At 48.9% G+C, this 23,981-nt stretch overlaps 1 protein-coding gene across 1 annotated transcript; it reads left to right on the forward strand.

Annotated features, from left to right (window-relative positions):
- Nucleotides 1-226: 226 nt before the first annotated feature.
- Nucleotides 227-1,907, forward strand: HELT (helt bHLH transcription factor). Its single transcript, XM_066316768.1, has 4 exons — nucleotides 227-548; nucleotides 913-1,017; nucleotides 1,164-1,260; nucleotides 1,390-1,907. The coding sequence occupies exons 1-4, from the start codon at nucleotides 522-524 to the stop codon at nucleotides 1,881-1,883; spliced, it is 723 nt and encodes a 240-aa protein (XP_066172865.1). The 5' UTR covers nucleotides 227-521; the 3' UTR covers nucleotides 1,884-1,907.
- The last annotated feature ends 22,074 nt before the right edge of the window (nucleotides 1,908-23,981 follow it).

Consider the following 23,981-nt stretch of genomic DNA (forward strand, 5'->3'; position numbering starts at 1 on the left):
CTCCCTTGAACTGGGCGGAACAGCCTATTAAGGGCTTACTTAATTACTTTAATGACTCTGGACAGGCTTTAAAACGCAGTCAGCGCCGGGGCTCAGGGGAGGGGTAGGGGGTGCCGGGGATTTGAAGGCTGGCGGCGGGGATGCGGCGAGCGGGGCGCAGGACGCGGTACCGCGCTGTGCCTGCGCCCCGCTCTCCGCGGCCCCGGGCCCGTCCCCGCCGCTATTGTGGGACAGTCACGTGTGTCCCCGAGCTCCACGTGGGGCGACACAGCTGGGCCGCCCCCGGCTGCGTGGACGGGGGCGAGGAGGGGGAGAAAGGAAGAGGAGAGAAGGGAAAAAAAAAAAACCAGCCCCTCATCCCCTCGCCCCCTTCCACCCTGATCTTTAATGCATACATTCCCTCGGCGCCGCTCGCCCCTAATCCTATGGGATCAGCGGGCCCGTGGAGGCCCCCCGGGGTCCCCCCCAAGAAGTGATGGCTTTATAAGGGGGCCGGAGGGAGAGGGGCTGCAGAGCCCACCATGGCCTCCAAGCTCAAGGAGCGGAGGGTGAGTCGTCGCTCGCCGTGCGCGCACGGGTCTCCGGGGCCGCCGAGCGGGCCTGGCCCCGAGCCCCTCGCCGCCTTCTCCTCGAAAGGCCCCCCACAAAAAGCAGCCACACGCCCCCCACACAAACAAGCCTGCCTTGGCGGGGCCGTCCGCTCGGGCGGGAAGCCCCCAGGGTCGCGCGGAGACGAGCGGCCGCCGGAGCATCACCGTCCCTGTCCGGGCCGCGCCCGGCGCCGCCGCTCGGAGCGGCCTCGGGGACCGGCGGCCCTGGAGGGGTCGGGGCCGGGGCCGGGGGCGGCTGCCACGGCGAGATCGGACCGTCTGCTCTGTCCTCCCCCACTAACGCGCCCCACGTGTTTTGCAGAGGACGCCGGTTTCCCACAAAGTGATCGAGAAGCGGAGGAGGGACCGCATCAACCGCTGCCTCACCGAGCTGGGGAAGACGGTGCCCATGGCTCTGGCCAAGCAGGTAGGCGGGAGGGGAGCAGCCCCCGCGGCCTTTTGTCCCCGGGGCGCCGCGATGTCCCCCCGACCCGGCGGGGCTGGGGCGTGGCCCGGCGGAACGCAGAGCAGCGCCGGGGGAGAGGCGATGCCCACCCGCCCTGCTCCTTGCAGAGCTCGGGGAAGCTGGAGAAAGCGGAGATCCTGGAGATGACGGTGCAGTACCTGCGGGCCCTGCACTCGGCGGACTTTCCCCGCGGCCGGGAGAAGGGTAGGTGGGCGGGAGCGACCTCCCGCGGCCCCCGCAGCGTCACCCGCGGCGTGGAGGCGGCCGTCCCCGCTCCTCTCCCGGCCAGACCCTGAGGAGGGGCTCGATTCCCTTCCCTTTCCTTTCCGACAGAGCTGCTCTCCGAGTTCGCCAATTACTTCCACTACGGCTACCACGAGTGCATGAAGAACCTGGTCCACTACCTGACGACGGTGGAGAGGATGGAGACCAAAGACACCAAGTACGCCCGTATCCTGGCCTTTCTCCAGTCCAAAGCACGCTTCGTTACCGAGCCTCTCTTCGCCTCCCTGGGCTCCCTCCCGGAGCCGGACTTTTCCTACCAGCTGCACCCCGGGCCCGAGTGCCCCGGGCACGTCCACAGCCCGGCCGATGGCGTGCTGCAGCCGTCCTCGGGGGGCCCGTTCCCGTGGCACGGCGCCGCCCGCAGTCCCCCCCTGCCCTACCCCCTGCCCAGCGCCGCCGTACCCCTGGGCAGCCCCGGCCAGCAGCGCAGCACCTTCCTCTCCTCCGTGCAGGGGCTGGACCGCCACTACCTCAACCTCCTGGGCCATTCCCACCCCAACGCCTTCGGGCTGCCCCCGGGCCAGCACCCCGCCATGCTCTAGAGACTCGATCCGCCCGAAAAGCCGCCGATTCGTGACCGCGGACACCGCGGCTTACAGCCGGGCGCACGGGGTCCCGGAGGGCGAGGAGCCCCCGGGGCCAGATCTGCCCCCGGCCGCCCTCTCCAAGGGCCTGGAGCTGCCCCCGCCCGCCCGCGGCTGCGGTGCCTGTACAAGCGATGCCTCGGAATAAACGGTTATACGTTTACACGTTCTGGTTTCCGTGAGGGGGCTTCCTCGGGTGCGGCTGGGAGCCTCCCCCGGCGTCCACCCAGGGCAGACAGCCCTCAAGGGAGACGGGTCAGCCGGGCCCCGGTACCGGCCGCCCTCTGCTCCGAGGCCGTCCCGGGAAACGGGAGGGAGCCCCGGAGCACCCCGGGACACCCCGGAGGAGGAGGATGCCCCACTCGCCGCAAACCCCGCAGGTGCCGCCCGCGGAGGGACGCTCCAGGGGCCCGTGTCCCTGGGGTACGGCGTGTCCCGTGTGTTTGGCGGCGCAGCTTGCTCAGGGCAGGCGGCCCTGCGGAGGTGCGCGGGGCCCGCAATAAAAGCAGGGTAAGCTCCGGGAGCGGCTCCTCCCGCCGGGCCACCGCCTGCGCACACCGCCCCGCGCCTCTCCGCAGCTCTGGATGAGCGGCAGCCGGACACGCCCGGCCGGCCCTCAATTAACTTATTCCACTCGGGTGGGGAGGCTTGGAGGAGGTTTGACCCAGGCTGTTTGCCGGGTCGCGCAATGGGCTGACCCGCAATTTGTAAACCAACCCGACCCTTTATTCGGAGACAGACAAAAAGATCTTTATTACAATGAGTAAAACGTGGAATGTGTATCTTCCATTTAACCTGGGCCCGGCTCCTGTCCCGGATTAGCGGGGAAAAGGTCACGCGGGGGAATGATGGTGAGTCAGCCGCGGAGGGGAGAGAAACACCCTCATTTCCGCGGGACACCTTTAGGAGGGTAAATCCAGGGGGAACCTCTCTTTTGGTCAGTGTGCACAGAACAATATGGACTCAGCCAAACACACTCAGCAGCAGGAATGGCTGGTGCCTGCTATAAAAACACATATCCAACACTAATTTTTATCAGCGCTGGGTCCAGAATATGGACAAAATGCTGCATAACTTTTATTCTATGTGCTTTAAGCTCTTGTGATCCCACTTTGTCACTGAAGCATTAAGGATATGACATTTTCCTGAAAATATGAATATATTCAGCATTTTGGTCCCTGTTAACCAAATTAAACAAAACTTTCCTTTGCTAAGTAGATTTTCTCTCTGGGATTAGCAGAGGGCCACCATGGTCAAAACTGGGTCATTTACATGTAATTTTCCAAACTCGCACTGGTCCATGACAGTCTTTGTCTCTCCAATGTTGCTATCCTGGATTTTTTTTTTTCCTTTTTTTTTTTTTCTCTTTTCATTTTCATTTAGCTGTGGAGGATAAACCCCTCTTTGGCTTAACAATGACTTTAGGATAAAAGTCTCCCCTCCCTCCACTCTTTCAGGGCTCTGAGCTCAACCCCCGCTTCTGGCTCCAAAATTATTTTGGAATTGGTTAAAATGAGCTGTCTGAGGCATGGGAGCTGCATTCCCAGCTCAGACCCACACCTGTGCTCCGTGCTCTGTGCACGGGTCTGGGTCTGCACAGGCACTGGGGCACACAGCTCCCTTGGGACAGACATCCTCTGTCTTTGGACAGAGGTTCAGCTCATTTGTCTTCATTTTATTTTACATTTCTATGCCTGTAGGAGAGAGATTTTTGGCTTTTCCCCCGTTGGAATTACTTTAGCTCTGGCATGAGCAGCATCTTCCAGCTTTGGTGGGACAGGTGAGAACTGGGTGATGCCTGTGCTGGGCCTGTTAAAGGCTGTACCTGGTCCCCAGTGGGGTGGCAGTGCCCATCACCTGGCACAGGAGTGCTGTTCACTGCTGTCTGCCAGCAGCTAGCACACAAAATGAATAGAGAGGGTTTGTTCCTGAAAATAAACTACTTTAATTCCCAAAGCCCCCCAAATACTAGATTTTGTGTTATGCATCTGCTTGGCTAAAAGCCTTAATGGTGAATGATTGGCTCCATCATGTCCTATTAATTTCCTTCAGCTAGCACCTTTCTCCTTCTTAGACTTTCACCTCTTTTGACACAATTTGCCTTGCCTTCCTTTCCCATGCCTTTCCTGCCCTCTTTTGCACCTCCTCTCCCTGCTATCAGAATTCCTCTCTTCTCCTCACACAGCCCATGTCCTACATGTACTGCAATTCTTCTCACCCCAGAAAACAGTTGTACAGCACGGTCACACCTCAGTAATTTCTTTATGTTGACAGCAAATAATCATGTTGGGATCAAAGAACAGCAAAATGTGAGTTTACAGTTCTGCATCTGATACTGACTCTCTCTTGCTATTTACTCAGACAGTAGAAGAGTTTATCTTTGTAATGCCGCATTATTGAAAACATCTGCAACTCCCTAATTTATCCCGAGGATTTATTTGCATTATTATTTAAATAAAGCATCACCAATTCGGTCAAAGAGACATAAGCAGCCTGTGCATAAACTCTCCATCTTAAAGCTTTATGTTTTCAATAGGTAACAGGCAAGCCTGGAGGAAATTCTGCTATCTCAGGACTTTACTCTTTAAATGAGTAAAAAATATTTACAGACTTCACGCATATATAACACAGATCAGAACTCTTCTTTCTTCCCGTGGTTTTGCACCAGTCTGAATGCATTATTCAAAGAGCTGGGGGCTTTGCTGGGTAGTGCCACACAGTGGAGTTTCCTGCCTGGGAAACAGACCCCACTGAACAAAGTCCCCAAATTCAGACAACACAGCCATTCTTGGGGCATCTCATCTATCAGCTAACTAGGAAAGAGAATTTTTATTGTACCTAAGGTCTGTGACCCTGCTTGCAGCACTGGACCACAAAGAGCTGCATCAGCACACCTACAGGGACTGAGCCATCATTCTAAAAGAAACAACTGAGGAAAGAGGAGGAACTGCACCACCCAAGGCTCTCAATTTCAGCTCTGTTCCAGTAGAGACGCACACAGTAACTGGCTTCCCAGTGGTATGGAGATGGTCCCTTTTCCATGGTGAAGATCCTGCCAGTTTATAAGTCTTGTGGTCTCAGTGCTCCATGGAATGCTGCTGCTGCTCCTCAGGCTCCAAGGAGCCCCAGGGCAGTCTGCATGATCTGCCCAGGATGGTGCCAGAAGTGCTTCGGAGAACAGAGGGCCTTAGGTGCCAGGGGACAATGGTCACCCCAATCAGATCAGCCTCTTGCCCTTCTGCTACATTCTTGGAGAGACTTCAATAGTGCCTGGAAGTCCAGGGGGTTGTTTTTCAATTATAAATTGAATCAACTATAAGGAGGAGGAAACCTGTTTGCCTACAACAATCTGTGTATTAGACGCATGCTACTGAAGCAGCTGCCAGGCTTGTCCAGCAAGCCATTTGCAAAGGCAGACTTTTGGAAAGAAACCAACAATTTCATATTTGCTGAGATGTAGCATCTGATCTCACAGATTTGCCTCCTGCCTTGGGTGAATCTCACATCCTCATGTCTATTCCCAGGAAACTTTCCTGCCTAGTCCATAAAGCCTGTTTTAGGCAAAGAACACTGAATTGTCTTGAAGAGAAAAGTGATTATAGAAAGAAGTACAAGAAAAGTAATTTTAACATATATGTAAGGTTAAAACTCAGATACCTACCCATGTAACATACTGCATCCAGAGTGGAGTATTAAAAAACCCCAAAAACCAGCTCATTTTAAAAGATGAGGAAAAGCAACACTGAAGACTTTTGGATGAAATATTACTGGGAAGAAAGAGGTGTTGTTTGTAGAATTCAAACTCAGAATAATAAATTAGGAAATTTAATACATAAAAAAAATAAACTTAGAAAAGAGATTGCTTAACATCCATCCTCAGGCTATAGCAACTTGTTGGGGGTTAGGTTTGTTCCTTTTTACTCTGAAGATTTTTTTCCCCATAAGTTACCAAGAAACTAAGTGATGGATACTTAAGACTACCTAACCAAGAACAAAGGGGTGGCCAAAGCTCAGAGGGGGAGTTTTGGGGCAGGTAAAGGACAGCTTGCCCTGCCCTGCTGGGGACACCCTGCCCTGCTGGGACAACCTGCCCGGCCGGGACACCCTAAACCTGCCTTTTACACCATCTACATCAATGTCAACCCTCCCTGATTCCTGCCCTCTCCTCTAGAAAGTTCCCTGCCTAAACTCCTCCTGGGAGTGCCCCTGTTCCAGGAGGTCCCATTGGCCCTGCCATTGCTGTCCCTGTTGGTGTCACACTGTGAGCCCCTGGTTAATCCTGTCCACGGGCCCCACTGTGAGCAGCAGCTGCCCTGCTGTGGATTGTGGCATGGTCACGGCCACACCTGGGCGGGCACACCTGGGCAGGCACACCTGGGCAGGCACTCCTGGGCGGGCACACCTGGGCAGGCACACCTGGGCAGGCACACCTGGGAGGGCACTCCTGGGCGGGCACACCTGGGCAGGCACACCTGGGCAGGAACACCTGGGAGGGCACACCTGGGCAGGCACTCCTGGGCGGGCACACCTGGGCAGGCACACCTGGGAGGGCACTCCTGGGCGGGCACACCTGGGCAGGCACACCTGGGCAGGCACACCTGGGCGGGCACACCTGGGTGGGCACACCTGGGCAGGCACACCTGGGCAGGCACTCCTGGGCAGGCACACCTGGGAGGGCACACCTGGGAGGGCACACCTGGGAGGGCACACCTGGGTGGACACTCCTGGGCGGGCACACCTGGGCAGGCACACCTGGGAGGGCACACCTGGGAGGGCACTCCTGGGCGGGCACACCTGGGCAGGCACACCTGGGCAGGCACACCTGGGTGGGCACACCTGGGAGGGCACTCCTGGGCGGGCACACCTGGGCAGGCACACCTGGGCAGGCACACCTAGGCGGACACACCTGGGTAGGCACACCTGGGCGGGCACTCCTGGGCGGGCACTCCTGGCAGGCACACCTGGCGGGCACACCTGGGAGGGCACACCTGGGCGGGCACTCCTGGGTGGGCACACCTGGGCGGGCACACCTGGGCAGGCACACCTGGCGGGCACTCCTGGGCGGGGACACCTGGGGGGGCACACCTGGCGGGCACACCGGGCAGGCACTCCTGGGCAGGCACTCCTGGGCGGGCACATCTGGGCAGGCACACCTGGGCGGGCACTCCTGGGCGGGCACACCTGGGCGGGCACACCTGGGCGGGCACTCCTGGGAGGGCACACCTGGGCGGGCACACCTGGGCGGGCACACCTGGGCGGGCACACCTGGGCAGGCACTCCTGGGCGGGCACATCTGGGCAGGCACACCTGGGCGGGCACTCCTGGGCGGGCACACCTGGGCGGGCACACCTGGGAGGGCACACCTGGGCGGGCACTCCTGGGCAGGCACTCCTGGGTGGGCACACCTGGGCGGGCACACCTGGGAGGGCACACCTGGGCGGGTACACCTGGGCGGGCACACCTGGTGGGCACACCTGGGCGGGCACACCTGGGCAGGCACACCTGGGCGGGCACACCTGCCAGAGCCAGGTGCTGAGGGCTAGCTCTGGGGATTCCTCCAGCAGCCACGCCAGGCCTCCAAACAGGAGAGTCCCTCAGGGCGCCAGGGAGCTCATCACAGCGGCTGGGACTCAGTTCTTAGCCTTTTGGTGAACGTTATGAAGTTGTTTTTTGTCCTGCCGAGGGCTCAACCCCGAGCATGGAGAAGGATTTATACCAGCTCATCCTGTAATACCTTGTTTGGAGAATCTTGGTCTCCTATTAGGTTTGTGGAAACCAGACAGTGCCTGAGCTCTGAGCTCTTCTTCTTTTGTGAGTTCCAGCACCAAAATTAAGCTCTCAGTCGCATAAAGGCTGCAGGTATCTCGAGTAGGGCACAGTCCAACTGGAGTCCTTAAGAGCAGGATCCTGGCAGAAAGTGCCTTCACTGTGATTCAGCAGCCTGTACCTCCAGCTCCCTGCTCCTCCCTGTACCTCCAGCTCCCTGCCCTCAGTCCCCAGCCTGGGACCTGGACATTCTTCTAGGAGGTTGAAGTCTCAAGGATGAATGCTAAAAGCTGTGTTCCGCTTTGAGGGCACCTTCTCATTGCCCCTCTGCCCCTACAAAGCACTTCCTGGGCTCTTTGAAGGAACCACTGTGCGATGGCTCAGCCTCTCAAAGGAAAGATCAGACAGCAGTCTGCCAGGGGACGGTTTGAGCTCCAGACATTCACTGAGAACAGATCACCAAACTTCAAGAACATCAGGAGACCCTGAGGCAGTATGTGTCCCATCCATATAATTATATATTGCTATGTTCTAAGGGAATCAATTACACAGGATTGGTGGAAATTTTTCTATGCCGCAAACTTTTTTTCATACAGTACCTTTTCATCTCTTAAAGAAATGAGAAAAAAAAACCAACCCTCCTCTTGGAGTTATATGACTGAAATAATTGTAATAATTATTTCTGTAATAACGGTAATTGTAATTATTATTGTAAGTTCTCTTTGATGTCTGGAAAACACAATAAAGTAATTGGAAAAAAGCATGAGCAAGAGTATATAATTTACTGCATAATGTCAAAACCTGGTGGACAGCAAAGATCTAGGAAAAATAGTACAATTATGATAAAAGTACCACTGTTTGCAAGGCCCTGTCTGCAGAAAAGAGTATATTAAAGCAAACATTTATTCCTTACCTATATGCACATAATGTGCACATATCTTTAGCCAGTGCAGGTGGCAGTGTCCTGGACACCCAGGAAGCTACAGCTGCTTCCACAAGAGGAAGGCATGGTGGAGTCACATCATCAGAGGACTTGCAAAATAGGTAAGAGATACATATTTCAGTGGCTCTTTACGTTAATTTTATTAGTTCAGCTATGCAGTCACATGTTTATAAAGATGTGTGGGAAGAAAATAACCAAATCTTGTCTTGAGCACACAATTACACTGATCATGAAAGTGAAGTCATAGAGCAGAACAGGTTCTTCTGCCTCTGGTTCTCAGTGCATAAAATATTCCTCCAGGAAAAAATGCTGCAACCAGGGTAACAATCTACACTTAAAGGAAAGGGCAGCCCTCATCTGAGTGCATGGAGGAGCTAATCCAACCCTGTGAGGCCAGATCTTTCCATGGTGAGAAGGTTCCAAGCAGCAGCATGGCGTGCTGTTCTTCACCAAATATTACATCTTCTCAAAAGCTGTTAGCAACTCTCCTTGCTGCAGCTTTGCATCTTCTTTCCAGGAAATAAATACAGGATCGTAGAATGATTTGGGTTGGAAGGGACTTAAAGATCATCTGGTTCAATCCCACTGTCATGGGCAGGGACACCTTCCTCTAGAAGACCAGGCTGCTCCTCTAGAAGACCTCCAGCCAGCCTGGCCTTGAACACATCCAGGGATGGAGCATCCACCACTTCTCTGGGCAACTTCCAGTGCCTCATCACCCTCACAGTAAAGAGGTTCTCCCAAATATCCAGCCTAAGCTTGTGGGAACTGACAGTGGTCAGGACCTGGGTTCTCAGGCTCCAGGCAGTGCCCCGAAGCCTGTGGGAAAGCCAAGGGCAGAACTCTCTCAGTCTGGCCTGGGAAATCATAAGGAGGAACCCCAAATTATCTTGTGGATAATGTCCTCCTGACTCCTGGTGTTTGTCCAGCTTGTTTACTGGTAGAGCTGTTTACAGAAAGGTGGTGCCCTAAAGGACCAATCCTATTCATTGTACCCAAACACTGTATAAGAGAAGAATCTGTCTTTCAATAAACTTGGCTATAAACTGAAGAAATCGGAGTTCTGTGTGTCCTTACATGACTCATCCTGAATTGTAACGATATAAAGTTATACTCAGTTTGAAGCCATTTCTCCTTATCAAGTCACCACATGCCCTTGTAAATAGTCTCTCTCCATCATTTTGTAGGCTCCCTTCAGGTACTGGAAGGCCACAATCAGGTCACCCCAAAGCCTCCTCTTTCCAGTTCTCAGCCTTTCCCCACAGGAAAGGTGCTCCATTTCTCTAACTAACTTGGTGTGTCCCCCCTCTCTGGACTCACTGCAACAGGTTCATTCCTTCCTGTGCTAAAGACCCCGAACTGGATGTTGCACTCCAGCTGGTGTCTCACCAGAGCAGAGGGGCAGAATTTTCCTTCATTTTCTTACTCTCTTGTATGTTACACACAGTTAGCAACCGTGTCACCCAGCTTTGCTTTCTACTCCAGCAAAGAGCTGCTACCACCTTTTAATCAAGCAATTTGCACTACTGGATGTGGCAGGCAACAAGCAGATACAACACGTGCATCCCTAGGAGAAGTGGATGAAGTAGAATGACAGGCAGCTGGAGGACACGAGTGCTGCTCTGCTAGTCATGGGAATATCCTATATTAATTTATAGCGGTTTGGAAAAAGGGTTTGGGGCTGTATGTGGCCGGCTTTTTATGAAGTACTTCAAAAGATTTATAATCAATTTAGCTTTTCAGATTAAGATCAAATAGGGAGAGAAAATGCTAAATTTCTTCCTGTTTTAGCAGAAGTTACAGGAATTTTAAGACTAAAGTTCTGAAATAGAGAGATAACTCCTGCTGCCAGCACCAAGCTTCCTAAAGGCCTTTCAGAAAGTTTTCCAGGCATTGTAACTGCAAACGGAAAAAACCCAAAGATTTCTTTATTTCAGGAAAATAACAATTTGGCATGGCACAGAATGCCTTTGAGCATCCAATCCTAGCTAGGCAGGACATAAAGTGAGGACATAGGTCCTCAGGCAAATGCACAGACAAAGTGTTGGCAGGTTTCGTTCTTTACCAGATGAAAACGGGACCAAATGGACTTTTTCATTCAAATACTTGGAAAAATTACTTTTTTATAAAACAAGACCATATCACAAAGGAAAAAAAATCTTTTCAGTGGTGTTACAACAGAAGAACATACTGAAAGTTATGACCAAAACTGACATTAAACTGTTAGCTGTCTCAAAGGAAAAGGCCTGAGAATGAATTGATCATTCTAAGCAATGTTTCTAGTCAAGAGGGACCAACAGGCAGCTCCTGAGAATAATTTATCTGACTGATTTTATTGTCTCCCTTAAAAAATAAGCACATTTTCCTTGGAATATATATCTTTCCCCTTTGAAATTTGAGGGAAGGTGGGATCAATAGGTCAGATTCAGATATACAAGTAGAGGAAAAAAATCAGGGCAGCTGAATCCTACCCTCATTGTTGCCTGGCAAGTAGCTTAATTTATCTGCTTAGATATTTCAAAGGGGCTAGACATCTCCATGCTAAGATATTGAATTTAATTAAAAAACAACAACAACAACAACAACAACAACAAAACAACCAAAAAAACCCCAAAAAACCAAAAAACAAAAAACCAAAACAAAACAAAAAACCACCACCACCACCACCAACAACAACAAAAACCCCCAACTAACCAACTAAAAAAAAAAAGCCCCACCAAAAATCCTGGTTTTTGTGTGGCTGTTACAGAGTCAGAAGGTGTAACAAGTCCAGCCCCTGAAGTGAAACAGCTGTGCAGTTGACAGATACTTTTAACATACCAGTTGCATGTACTACAGACCAGTTGGAAAGAATTTTATGTGGGGAAGAATGGGTTATTTGCCATTTCCCTCCAACAAGCACTGTTTCAGACAAAATTGTTAGTCATCCACTGAAGGCCAGTGTCCTTTCTCCATGATCTGGTTGTCAAAATGTCAAGCCCAGAAGCCTGAGCCCCTCCACAGCACTGGGTTAGCACCAAATTGTCTGCATAATTACAGCCACGTTATTCCCCTGCCACCTTTGCCACCACAAACAAAGGGCTTCAAGGACTCTAGGTATGAAACATCTACATGTAAAAAAAGAAAACTGATATTATTAACCACATGCATATTAGGGGAGAATTTTGCTTTCCATCACTTTAAATGGAAATAAATTATTTTCTCTTCTTTTCCTTTCCTTATTTACAGTCACTGAAGTTTGACCAGCTCTGGCTGCTAACATGAGTGAAGTGAATAATGCTTTGTTCTGGTAGTGTACTTAGGAACTGGCATTTCATTACCAATAGGTACATCGTAGCATAGCCAATCCTTAAACTTATCTTTAGGAAAAGAATTTACTATTATTTAGAATTCTTCAGCAACCAGTTTTGATGCTGAAGCTTGTGCTTTGAGCATTTTAGAAAGAAAGATTATGCTTAGGCAAGGTGCTGAAGCCCTTACTCATGCAGTCTCTTTCCATTTTTGGAAATGCACCATGTTAGAACATTTTCACAACCACCATTTTTCCCTACTGAAAGAAATGATATTTGCCCACACCTGACCACCAGCATGTCAGAATCACAGTTGAGCTTCTTCATAATCTTAAATCATTGGCTCCTTTTCAGAGTGAACAATGCCTGGCATTGGGAAAACATGCCAAGCTCAAGGAGTAGCCAAATGTCTCCCAAAGTCCTGAAAACCCAATGTGTTGTCCCTATAACTGATTTCCAGGGCTGTTTCAGACAGGTTGTCAAACCTTCCCTCCATACCCTAAAAGAATGTGTCATGATTATAATCAGACTTTAAACAGAACGTAAGGACACTAAATTACAGATATCATAAAATATCCTGAATTGGAAGGGACATACAAGGATCATCAAAGTCCAGTTCCTGACCCTGCACAGGACAGCCCCAAAAATAGATAGTGACCATTTTGAAGAAAAACAGAAAGTTATTCTAATTATTAGCCAAATAACTGTGTATTTATCCAGCAAACTCCCACCAAAGTCATTGATGACCTCAGAAATTTTTCTAGGGATCACAGTTAACATGCTAACAGACACCAGACTGCTAAATGATTCTTGCTCAGATGCTGTGAATGAGGGACAATAATGGATCTCGGGGGATGTCACCACTCATCGTGGCTGAGCCTTACTGTCACCATCATTTCCAAGGCTGTATTGTCTCACTACTTCAGTGTAAGACACATGGTCTCCTGAGGGAGACACTGAGAGTTAGCTTCATCTCAATCTCCAGACTCCTTTATCACTGCATAGAGCTTCTTCTGTAAGCTTCAAATGCCCCTGCACAGCCTGAGGCAGAAAAAGAAACCAATGCAAAAAACGATAAAAAGACTCCTCCTGTTATCATCCTGATACAATTTCTCCTTGTGGCTTGTCTTCTAGTGCCTTCAGAGGCCTCACTAGACTCAATACATCACAAGATCACAATTTCTATGTGGTCCCATGATGTGTTTCAAGACCCACTATCATCCTGAAGTTTTCTAGGAGATGACACTAACCAGTTGACAGATTTCTTAGAAAGAGCAAGCAGGACCCTACTGACAGAGGACCCCAAGTCAAGATTAACTAGATGATCTTTAATACCCTTTTCAAACTAAACCATTTCATGATTCCATGATTACTGCCAGGTTGCAGTCCCAAATTCTTCTCTGATTTCTCCTTTCTCCTTGTTTCTGCCATTCTTCAGACTATTACTTTGTACTATGGAGTAGATGACATAGTTTCCATGCTGTTTGGCACTATATCCAACTAATCGTTGCTCAAAATGTATGCCAGTGGAAAAAATAATGCATATTATGCATTGTTGATAATGCAGCGTTGACCCTGTAAGGATTTGCTTATAAGCTCAGCTTTATGCACATGACTTCCTTTACTCTACTGAGTGCTGCCTCATTCAGATCTCACAGGAACCAGATTGCAGAGGAAAACTAGACTGAAGTAAAGTGTTAATACTGCAGAGATATCACAGGGGCTGGCAGGTCTGGAAAAAGATAGTGGTCATAAAGGTACATTCTTCCAAGCAAACAAGGACTCTGTTCCTCAGGGGAACCAAGATTAATGACTGAAATCTGCCACCCTGCATGCTTGGCAGTAGGACCTCAGCTGCAGCCCTGAGCTTTTCTACTGAATTTTAACCCAGAGGGATCAGTCAGCTCGAACCCAGTGGAAGACAAGCTGTTCTTCAGGATCAAAAGAAATAGCACTGCAGGAGCAAGACACCTGGTTTTTCTACACCTGCCCTGGCTTATCTTCCTGGCTTCTACATTTTTTGGATCTGCTCTTTCCCTTCTATTTCTGTAAACCATTCCACTCTTTAGACTCAGATCCCAGCCTGAGCTGAGGTCTCTCACCAAAGACACTAGGCAGCCCTTTTAGGAAAGAGAAACGATCAGTTTGCTCCTAACTCTTTCTTCAGTAATGAGCTCATTCCTTAACAAAACACCGGAGCTTAGGCAAGCGAGCAGCAATCCTCACTGTAATACCTGCCAGTAGAATTCCCAGTGATTTTAATTCTGAAAAGGTAACTATAGGTGTGGTGCTGCTGGGCAGCACTGTTTAGGCACTGTGTGAGCACGGATCTGTTGTGATTTATAAACTCTGGCAGCTCCAGGGAAGGCAGGAGCTGGCAGCTTTGCCCTCTGGAAGGCAGAAGGTGCTGGCAGGTGCCTGCTCTCCACCCAGCACTGCAGCACCAAGGGCTGGGCAGCTTTCAGAGAGGTGGAGCCCCTCCAGGCGGTGCAGGGCACGGAGCTGAGGCTGGCCGCGGTGGGCAGACCACAGTCCAGCAGGGTTAAAAGCGAGGCCATCCAAACCCAGCCCAGACCTGCAAATCTCGGAACGCGTCCAGCCGACATGCGTCAGATAAAGAGGGCAGAAAGAAAGGTGCCCCCTAATGAGGGTTTTTTGCGCTTGGGTGAGCCAAAGGGCTGCTTCAGGAGGCTAATAACTGAAAACCTTCCAGGCTTTTGTCCGGAGAAATGGCAGGCACTTTCCATCCCTTTGAAAAAAAAGAAGGCCTTTCGGAGTCTTCACGAGAGATGTGGATTTTAAGGGCGACCTTAGGTCATACAGAACTAATCAGGCGAAAACAATAAGAAAATTAGACTGACAGTCAGCAAGTATCTGAGGACTTTATCAAAAAGAATTAGGAATGGACAAATTCACTGGGAGCAAAGGATCAGATCTGCAAGGTGGCATTGTGTGGTGGGATTAAATTATTTATTCATTGTTAATTTATTTATTTATGTATGTGCAAATGACCTAGCTGCTGCAGGTGCTGAGGACTTTCTGAAAAGGCCCAGTTTTAGAGCCAAGGCTAGAATATTGGTCCATTTAACTCATTCTTTTCCTTAAGGCGATCAAACAGTGACTTTTATCTAGGAGATAGAGGAGGAAAACCATATGTGTACTGGGAATGATGCGGGCTCTGAGCAGCACTAAGTACCCAAGTATTCCAGTCTCATTCACCAATGCTGTGCAGTTTAATGTCCAGCAAATTAGCAAATGAATGCTTATGTCAATATGTGAAAAATCCCTAGTTGGTTTAAACAGATAAAAAGCCTCTTGGGAAATGGCAGAAAATGCAGGCTTTCTCCCCCTGTCTTTTTTAAAGAAAGAAAGAGAAACAGTACTTACTGAGTTTTCCCCAAACTAACAAAAAGTTGCAGAAAACACCAACAACCTACATGGATGCTGGATCTTATATGCACATGACATTTTTCCAGTGCCGCTACTGGGAAAATACAAGAATCTTTTGCACTCTTTGAATCACATATTTGCTATTCAGAAGAAAACAGTTAAAATTTGGGACAGTTACTGAGCCTGTGAGATGCCACCCTGCTACTCCTCTCTTAAAGGTACAGGGTGTCAAAAGCCCTGGAGAGGGTCTGTCTTTGCATTTCCCCCTGATTTATTAATTCTGCCTTGAAGACGAAATCCACAAACATCTCTTTTTTTTTCTTTTTCTCTACATTTAACCATTTATAGGAAAGGATAAATTGTCATCTCGTGTTTCCCTTGACCCAGCAGAGCAAAGCCACAGTGGGGACTCTGTGTACAACATGACCCTGGGGAAAAAAGGAACACGAGATCTCAGCATGGGGGTCAGAGGCAAGAAGTCACACGTATGGAAAATGACAGCATCCCATCAGTTAATGCCATGTGATAAGGGAGTGCTGCTGGGCTTTATGTCCTTCTGCAGAGATGCAATTAAAGGTTGTCTGGTAAGGAAGATTTTCAACTAACTCCACAAAGGGATTGTAGATATTTGGTCAGGAAAGATCAAAATGAGTTATCTTCCCTCAGGGCAAGCATCAGTAGCTATACTAGGGATCATAAAGCTGCCCCATGAGACACATGTTGGAATTAAACAGGCAGCTTTATCCACTTCTGCTTTGCACATGGTATTTCCCTCCTCTTCGCCATACTTAGGCCCTCTTCTCAAAACCACTCATAATGGAAAAAAGGCTACTAAAGAAAAAAAAAAAAAAGAAGGCATTTTACAGAAGAAATATCCTTAATGTTACTAAGTTTAAAACATTACCCCAGATTAAAAGTTCAATGAGCCAATTTCTCAAGCCATGCAAAATAGAAACAACACAGGCCATGCAGAAAGTCTGCTTCCTCCTTGGAGAGATGAAGTGCTCCTTTCTCCCCTGAAGGTAACGTGTGAGGAAGGATTTGGTGACAATGAACGCCAGCAGGTCACTAACACACTGCCACTTGCCTCCTGCAGCCCCTGAGAGCTGTGACACACACACACACGCTGCAGGGAGCCTGCTGACCTGTGCTCTCAGTCTGTCAGCTGTCAGGGTGCCTTTCAGAGTGCCAAAGCCAGCAGCAGAGTCAGAGAGCACTGAGAGTTCAGCTGTGTCAGGAACAACCAGCACAGGCCAGGCCTCTTCTTGGTCATCACTACAATGGATCGAGGCCCAGCTCAGAAGAGAAATACTTACTATCAGTGTGCAAGGGCATGATTTATATTATTATTGTCCCCAAGACTATCCAATACACCTTCTGTGTTGTCTCTGACTTCAGGAATATTGACAGCTTTCACAGCTTCATCTCACAGGCAAACTTCACTGCTGCCTGCCAGTTTTTGGTGTCACAGCCATTAGATAAAATATTTGTATTTCCATGAGTACTAGTAATATCGGAAGTAGATAATACTTTCATAATACTTTTAGTATTACCTTCCAATTTTTCCACCTTTGGTGTGATGTTCACTTCCCAAATTGTGTGGAATCAAAATTCCTTTTTTTGCTGCTAATTAAGATGCTTTGCTTAATGTCTCACTGATGTTTTGCACAGAAGAGTCAAACTAGCCATGTCCTCCTCCTGCTGGAGAAACAAGCTGGCTGCCCACATAAGCAGAAAGAGCTGCCTCAAGCCAGAATGAAGTCTGGCCTTCTGCAGGAAGAGCTCGTGCAGGAAGAGGGAGGACAAAGGCAAAGGGGACTGAAAGTGTCCTGGCACTCCCCAGCACACTGCTCAGGGATGCCAGGAGTCCTTCCCCTTGGCTCCATCTATCCCCTGCTGCATGCACAGCTGCATTCACCAGTGTTTGCTGGCAGCCCAGGCTGCTTCGTGGAGCAGCAGTACAGTAGATTACAAAGGCACTAGATTCACAGGACTAATAAATTAAATATGGGCAAACTCAAACAGGAGCACCTTGCTGCTTCTGGAGCTCTGCACAGTTAAATGGATAAGGAGCTGAATTCACACAACCCAACCCCAAAAGATGATTCTTCCAGGAAGCACCAGACTCTGAACCTTGGCCTTGAATAGAATCCCACCAGCTAGTGCCACTGTCATTAACTACCAAGTCCTACAGGATGTGGTTGCAAATTATAGGATATAAAATTATCACAGGTTTTAATGGCCTTTCATGTAGAGCACAAGGCTGAAGTGAAAGTATAGAAATATCTTATATGGCTTACTCTTATTAAATTCTGGCTTCTCTACCATTTTGTGTTTAAAAGGACTTTCCTTAGAGATGCTGTGGACAAGCCTGGGACATTGAGCTCAGGGTCAGTAAGGCTGTGCTCTAGTACTGTCTGTCCATGGCACTGAAGGATATGTGCAGGCACAGTCTTTGCTTCTGTTTTCATGTACATAAATCAGAGACCCGAGCAACTATTGCTTTTGTATTTAAGATGTATCAACTACGATTGTTGTTGTTGCTATTCTTCCTTTGACATTGGTTTAAGATGTGGATTCTTAAGATGTGGATTCAAAGCCATTCTGCCCACACCTTCTCAGCCCCATCCCAGTTCAGACAGCCAAGGTGTTGAAATCCCTTGTGTTTTCACTGCACTGAAGGTAAAGAACGGTACCAGAGATCTTCTCAGCTGGATTAGCCTTCAAGGAAGGGTAACTTCTGACACAAACCAGAATATTATGTTACCTTTCCAATGAAAGTTTTGTCTCCTTGAAAAAAGACTTTTCCAAACAGATCTACAGATTTTACTGAAAAACAAAGACTTCTTCTTAATAAGAAGCAGGCCAAGTCCATTTAAATGTATGATAACCTATGATAAAACAATATGCTATTGTTTTAGCATTTTTCAGCATAAAGGCTTAAGAGGGAAAAATGCACAAGATCATTAAAAAATGTGCAAAAATAGAACAATGTTAAGAAAGACATTATTATAAAATTCCTGTCAGAGTGGAACAGACAGTCTGCATTAATAAATACCTCAGTGAGTGACCCAAAGAGCCCCTCTTAGAGAACAGGAACTTTGACTTGGCCGATCAGACATTCAGCGACACAAAGACTAAGGTGGCAAGGGCAAGGCAAATCTGCCCTTTGAGGTGTGCTCTATGATGATGGCTGCTACCACACAAGTGTTTTCAAGAGCCCTTTATATTTCCCCTACCACTCAAAATGTGCAAGTTCTGAACCTGAAACACCATGTTAATCCTCAGAGGCAAGGATCCTAGGAGCATCCTGAACTAGCAACATATCCATTCCTTCAAACTGTGCTTGGTCCTAAAAAAGTACAGACTGGATTTCTTTCAAATATTACAACATTAAACAAGACTGGCCTTCTGTCAAATATTATAATATTGAACAAACCTAAATATGTTTGTGGGAGGAAGGATGAACTTTTAATATCCTTTCTGTGTGGCTGCTCACAGCTGCTGTTGCTCTTTTATATAGTCTTCAGAAGAGTATCTGAGATAAGATACACCATACAGAGAGCAGGGAGAAGTCCAGACACTCAGCAGCTCAGCCCAGTTTAGGTGTTTTCAGGAAATGAAACAGGGAATTAGCTGTTTGGCTGGCACAGGTGCATATTGCAGCCTTCCTCTCAAGGGAAGAGGTCTGGCAAAATTCACCTTGGTTTAATTTGAAGGGAAGACATGGAGGAAGAGAAATCAAAGAAGCATATTATTTTACTGGATACCATCAAAACAGAGCCCCTTTAAAAGTCTACAGAAGTAGTATTATTCCAGAGAAACTGTGCCACTGCCAGAGACAATGTATATATTATTTCTTATACTTTGATCTGGAATAAACCTGTGAAAATACAATTTATATACAATCAAATATATTATTGTTGAGAAGAAATGGCATTTTCACATTTCATACTGATTAGAAGCTAGCAGGGGAAAAAAAAATCACAGAAAACTTGCAGATAATTTTTTTCACATCTTACAGGAGGCTACTGAGTGGAGGGAAACAGCTCCACAAGGTCTCCCTGACTGCTGAGATGTTGCAAATATCTAGGACTTAATTAAAAGTCAAGTGTAAATACATAGCAAGGTGCTTTGTCTAATTTAGAAAACTGGACTGAAATGATTCAAGAGTTTCTCCTAGAACTGTTATAACCTTCCTTTTTTTTTTTTTTTTTTTATTTTTTTTTTGAGATATCCCATCTCGATGATCTAGGAAAAAAAGAAAAAGAAAATATCAGGTATGACATCACATATCCCTGGGATGGAGAACAGTTCTTTCTCCTCCTTTAAAAAACACAGGAGGTTACAGTGATAATTCAAACTCACATTAAAAAAGCAGCATAAAATTATGAACTAAAAGTGAAAAATAGATTTTATAGACCTCAGCTGGTCTTGGTCTATCGGCATTTCTTGTGCAAGTGCCTGAAAATCAAAACCAGAAATTAACTCATTTATCTCTGCATACAAGGCCCATTAAATTACAGTTTGCTGATGAAGCATCCAATAATAATAATAACAATAATAATAATAATAATAATAATTGTTACCAGAAATAATAATTGTCACATAGAAATTGAAGCAGTTCTTAGAGATGAAATTTTAAACCATATGAGTTGGTGCAACCATCCCGAGGATGTAAGATATAATGTATATCTTAAATGGACTTGGCCTGCTTCTTATTAAGATATATATCTCATGTAAGATATATACCTGTGTGTGTGTACACTATGGCCCAGGGTGGTTCCTGCTGCCCCAACTGCTGAGGGAGTGAAATTGGGGGACCAGGCACCCGTGTGTGCCAGGCCACGAGGGCACTGAGAGCAGGAGTGATTTGGCTGGGCAAAGCAGCAGCCTTGTCTTCCCATGCTAAGGTTCCTTGGTTTGAAATTGCTTCAGCCTTTCACACTGATCTAGTCTGAGTTATATGAGAATAACATGAAGCAAATCATGAATTGAAAAACTGTGGGAAAGGCCCATTCCAACATCCCATTTACAATATGACTGTTTTAAATCTTTAGGTAGACTCAGGCCAAAATTATTTGCTTTTGCCTGGGCTAAAAGCAGCTCAGAACAGCCTGAGATGTGCACAGGTCAGGTCCAGCTGAAACACAGCACCTCAGTGGCAATAAAAACAGTAAGGGCTGGTGAAGACACACTGGCAAGTGGAGAGATGCATTGTGTTGATATTTTGGAACAGACTTTCTAGGCACACACTGCTGCTGTCTGAGGGCTCAGGAGTGCCAGTGGGACAGAGCAGAGCTCCAGGGCTGTGCCAAGGGGCTCCAGCAGAGGCTGTGCTACAGCCGCCGTGCTCCAGGCTGCACTGAGGCTCCTGTAGTGCACCGACTTGCCTCATGTCAGCTGTGCATGGAACCTGCCCGAGGATGGGGGCTGCACCTTTCTGTCTGCCCCTCAGTCTCACATCAAAATGGGATTTAAGCCAGCTTGGGGTTTAAAAGATTTGAGGGCAACCAACCCTAAGTCTGTTCCAAAGGTTCATCATGTGGAAAAGCTATTCCTCCTCCTTTTCCTCCTCCCAACTCTGCCAGCTCTCACTCCAGAACAAGGCTCACTAGAGCCCCGTACCCCCTGGGAAATGAAGAGCTGCACCAGCATGAGCATTCTGCCCAACAATTTCTTTGCAGAGGAGGGGCATCCAGATGCAGACTAGCTTTCCAGATGTTTGTTAATTCAGGATCTGCACAACTGTACGAGGGACAGCTATGGTGGGGAGGATGTGACACAAATAAAGAGCGACAAATCGAAGCTTAAAAGTAAGTGTACTGAACAGGCAGCAGCACAGACTCGGGTTTAAGGTTATCCTGGGACATGTGCTGGATGAGATCTGAATGCTGGTCACGAGGCTGGCTCGGGGAAAGCCTTGTTGCCCCAAGAGTGGGATTTCTCCTGAGCTCCCAGACTTGGAGCTGTCTGAACGGGTTTGAGCTGCTGTTTAAAGCATCGGCAGCTGTCTCACAGAAAACACGGCTTCCTGCGTCCGGCGGGATTTTCAAATATTCCAGCACTCCCACAGTAACCAATGAACAAAACCATGAAATAAAAACAAGAACACGAACCAAATCAGGATCCAAACAAACAGTAACTCCCACAAAGAAAGTAACTCGCACAGACACTCAAGCCCCGCAAAGCAAACGCTGTATTCCCACGCAAAACGTCGGGGAAAACCTGGAGCGTTTCCTCCTAATTGCACGAATTGCTTATCACCGGCAACAAAACGATTTCCTTCCTCCGCTCGCTCCTCAGCCCCCGAGGTACAAAGGGGAGGGGTCCCGGGGGTCTCGGGTGTCCCGGGTTAGGATGGGCTGTCCCGGGTGTTCCGGGTTAGGATGGGCTGTCCCGGGTGTCCCAGGGGTGCGGGGTTAGGATGGGCTGTCCCGGCTTAGGGCCGGGCTGTCCCGGGCTGTCCCGGGTGTCCCGGGTTAGGACGGGCTGTCCCGGGCTGTCCCGGGCTGTCCCGGGCTGTCCCGGGTTAGGATGGGCTGTCCCGGCTGTCCCGGCTGTCCCTGGCTGTCCCGGCTGTCCCGGCTGTCCCGGGTTAGGATGGGCTGTCCCGGCTGTCCCGGGCTGTCCCGGGTTGTCCCCGCTCGGAGCCCGGCCGTGCCCGCAGAGCGCCGGCAGTGCCCTGTCCTGCCGGGCTGTCCCGGGCTGTCCCGGGTTAGGATGGGCTGTCCCGGCTGTCCCGGCTGTCCCGGGCTGTCCCGGCTGTCCCGGGCTGTCCCGGGCTGTCCCGGGTTAGGATGGGCTGTCCCGGCTGTCCCGGGTTAGGATGGGCTGTCCCGGGTTAGGATGGGCTGTCCCGGCTGTCCCGGGTTAGGATGGGCTGTCCCGGGCTGTCCCGGGCTGTCCCGGGTTAGGATGGGCTGTCCCGGGTGTCCGGGCTGTCCCGGGCTGTCCCGGGTTAGGATGGGCTGTCCCGGCTGTCCCGGGTGTCCGGGCTGTCCCGGGCTGTCCCGGGTTAGGATGGGCTGTCCCGGGTGTCCGGGCTGTCCCGGGCTGTCCCGGGTTAGGATGGGCTGTCCCGGCTGTCCCGGGCTGTCCCGGGTGTCCCGGGTTAGAATGGGCTGTCCCGGGTGTCCCGGCCCCGCTCGGAGCCCGGCCGTGCCCGCAGAGCTCCGGCAGTGCCGTGTCCTGCCGGGCTGTCCCACACCGCAGCCTTGTGTCCCTTTCCTCTGCCCCGAGCACACAGGGACAGCCACCGCAGACAGCGTCCTGCCACTGGGAAACGAGAACTGGGAACGAGAAATGAACGCTGGAAAACCTAACTCTGATCCAAAACCAATCACAAACTTTTGAAGGAATAAGAAAGCAGCCAAAGCACGGGTTTGAACCTTATTTGCTCAAGACAGCTCTGCTGAAAGGCACCCTCCGTTTTCCCCCTGTATTTCCACTCCATTTTACAGCTGCTGTGACCGAGGTCAAGTGATATGTCACTCTGTCAGATCACACAACGAGGCAGTGGCTCTTCCCGGATTAGAACAGTTCCACACGGCCCTCTGAAAAGATCTGTAACAAATGTCACAGCCAACCATCCGCTGTTTAAAGCATATGTTTAAAGCTCTTAGACATCTCTGTCAAAAGGTATTGTAAATATAGGGACAAAGCTAGTAAATGCTTCACTGTGGCATTTTAATAATGGCAAACCAGAATCTAGCAGGGGTAAACACCCCTAAAACAGGTCACCTTCAGGAGGCAATATGTGCTCTGCTTTGGAACCATTCCAAGGACATGAAAGTATTCAGGTTTTTGTCCTGCACTAGTAAATAAAATGCTCAGGATACCGGTGGCTCAGCACAGTAAGGTCACAGGGACAGAGGGCACAAAGTAACTGGAATATAACTTTCTCTGTCTTGCTTGCTAGCCATTGCTTTCTGTTGTTTGTGGGGTTTGGGGTTTTTTTCTGGTTTTGTGGTTTTTTTGGTTTGTATTTGGTTGGTGGTTTTTTTTCTTTTTTTTTCTTTTTGTTTTTGTGGGTTTTTTTGTTTTTTGGTTTGGTTTGGTTTTGGTGGGGTTTTTTGTTTTGTTTTTTGTTTGTTTTTTTTGTGGGATTTTTTTTGTTTGGGTTTTTGGGGGGGTTTTTTGGTAATGAATATAAACTGTATTTGAAATGGTCATTCAGTTACACACAACACAGAAAGAAAATCCCTAATGCTGTGGTCTTACCACATTTCTTTGCTAATGCCATTAAAAGAACAGAAATTTCCTTCTGGCAATCTTGCATGTGCAGAGTGAACATGACTTCATGACTTTCAAGTGAAATCAAATACACAACAGCACCCCTCTATAATTTTTCCATCTTCATAGGAGAGAAATATTCCAGCTGTTTAGAAAAAGACCATTCCAAGGCCCACAGATGGCTCAGGTCCCACTGGAAACTTGCCTGAGGTTTAGGAGGAGGGTAGGAATTTAGAATGGTGCAGGAATGTGACCAATGTGCTGATTCTGTTGGCAAACCCGGGGGGCGGGGGGGGAGAAGCAAAGAAAAAGCTGGGAATAGTAAAGGGAACTCCTTGTTTAAAATCTCAAGATGGGACAAAGCTGACAATCAACAGATGTAGATAAAATATACCTTCATCACAATACATGAATTCATGCCAAACTGTCATT

This window comes from Sylvia atricapilla, chromosome 4 (assembly GCF_009819655.1).
Source record: "Sylvia atricapilla isolate bSylAtr1 chromosome 4, bSylAtr1.pri, whole genome shotgun sequence".
Classification (NCBI taxonomy): Eukaryota; Metazoa; Chordata; class Aves; order Passeriformes; family Sylviidae; genus Sylvia; species Sylvia atricapilla.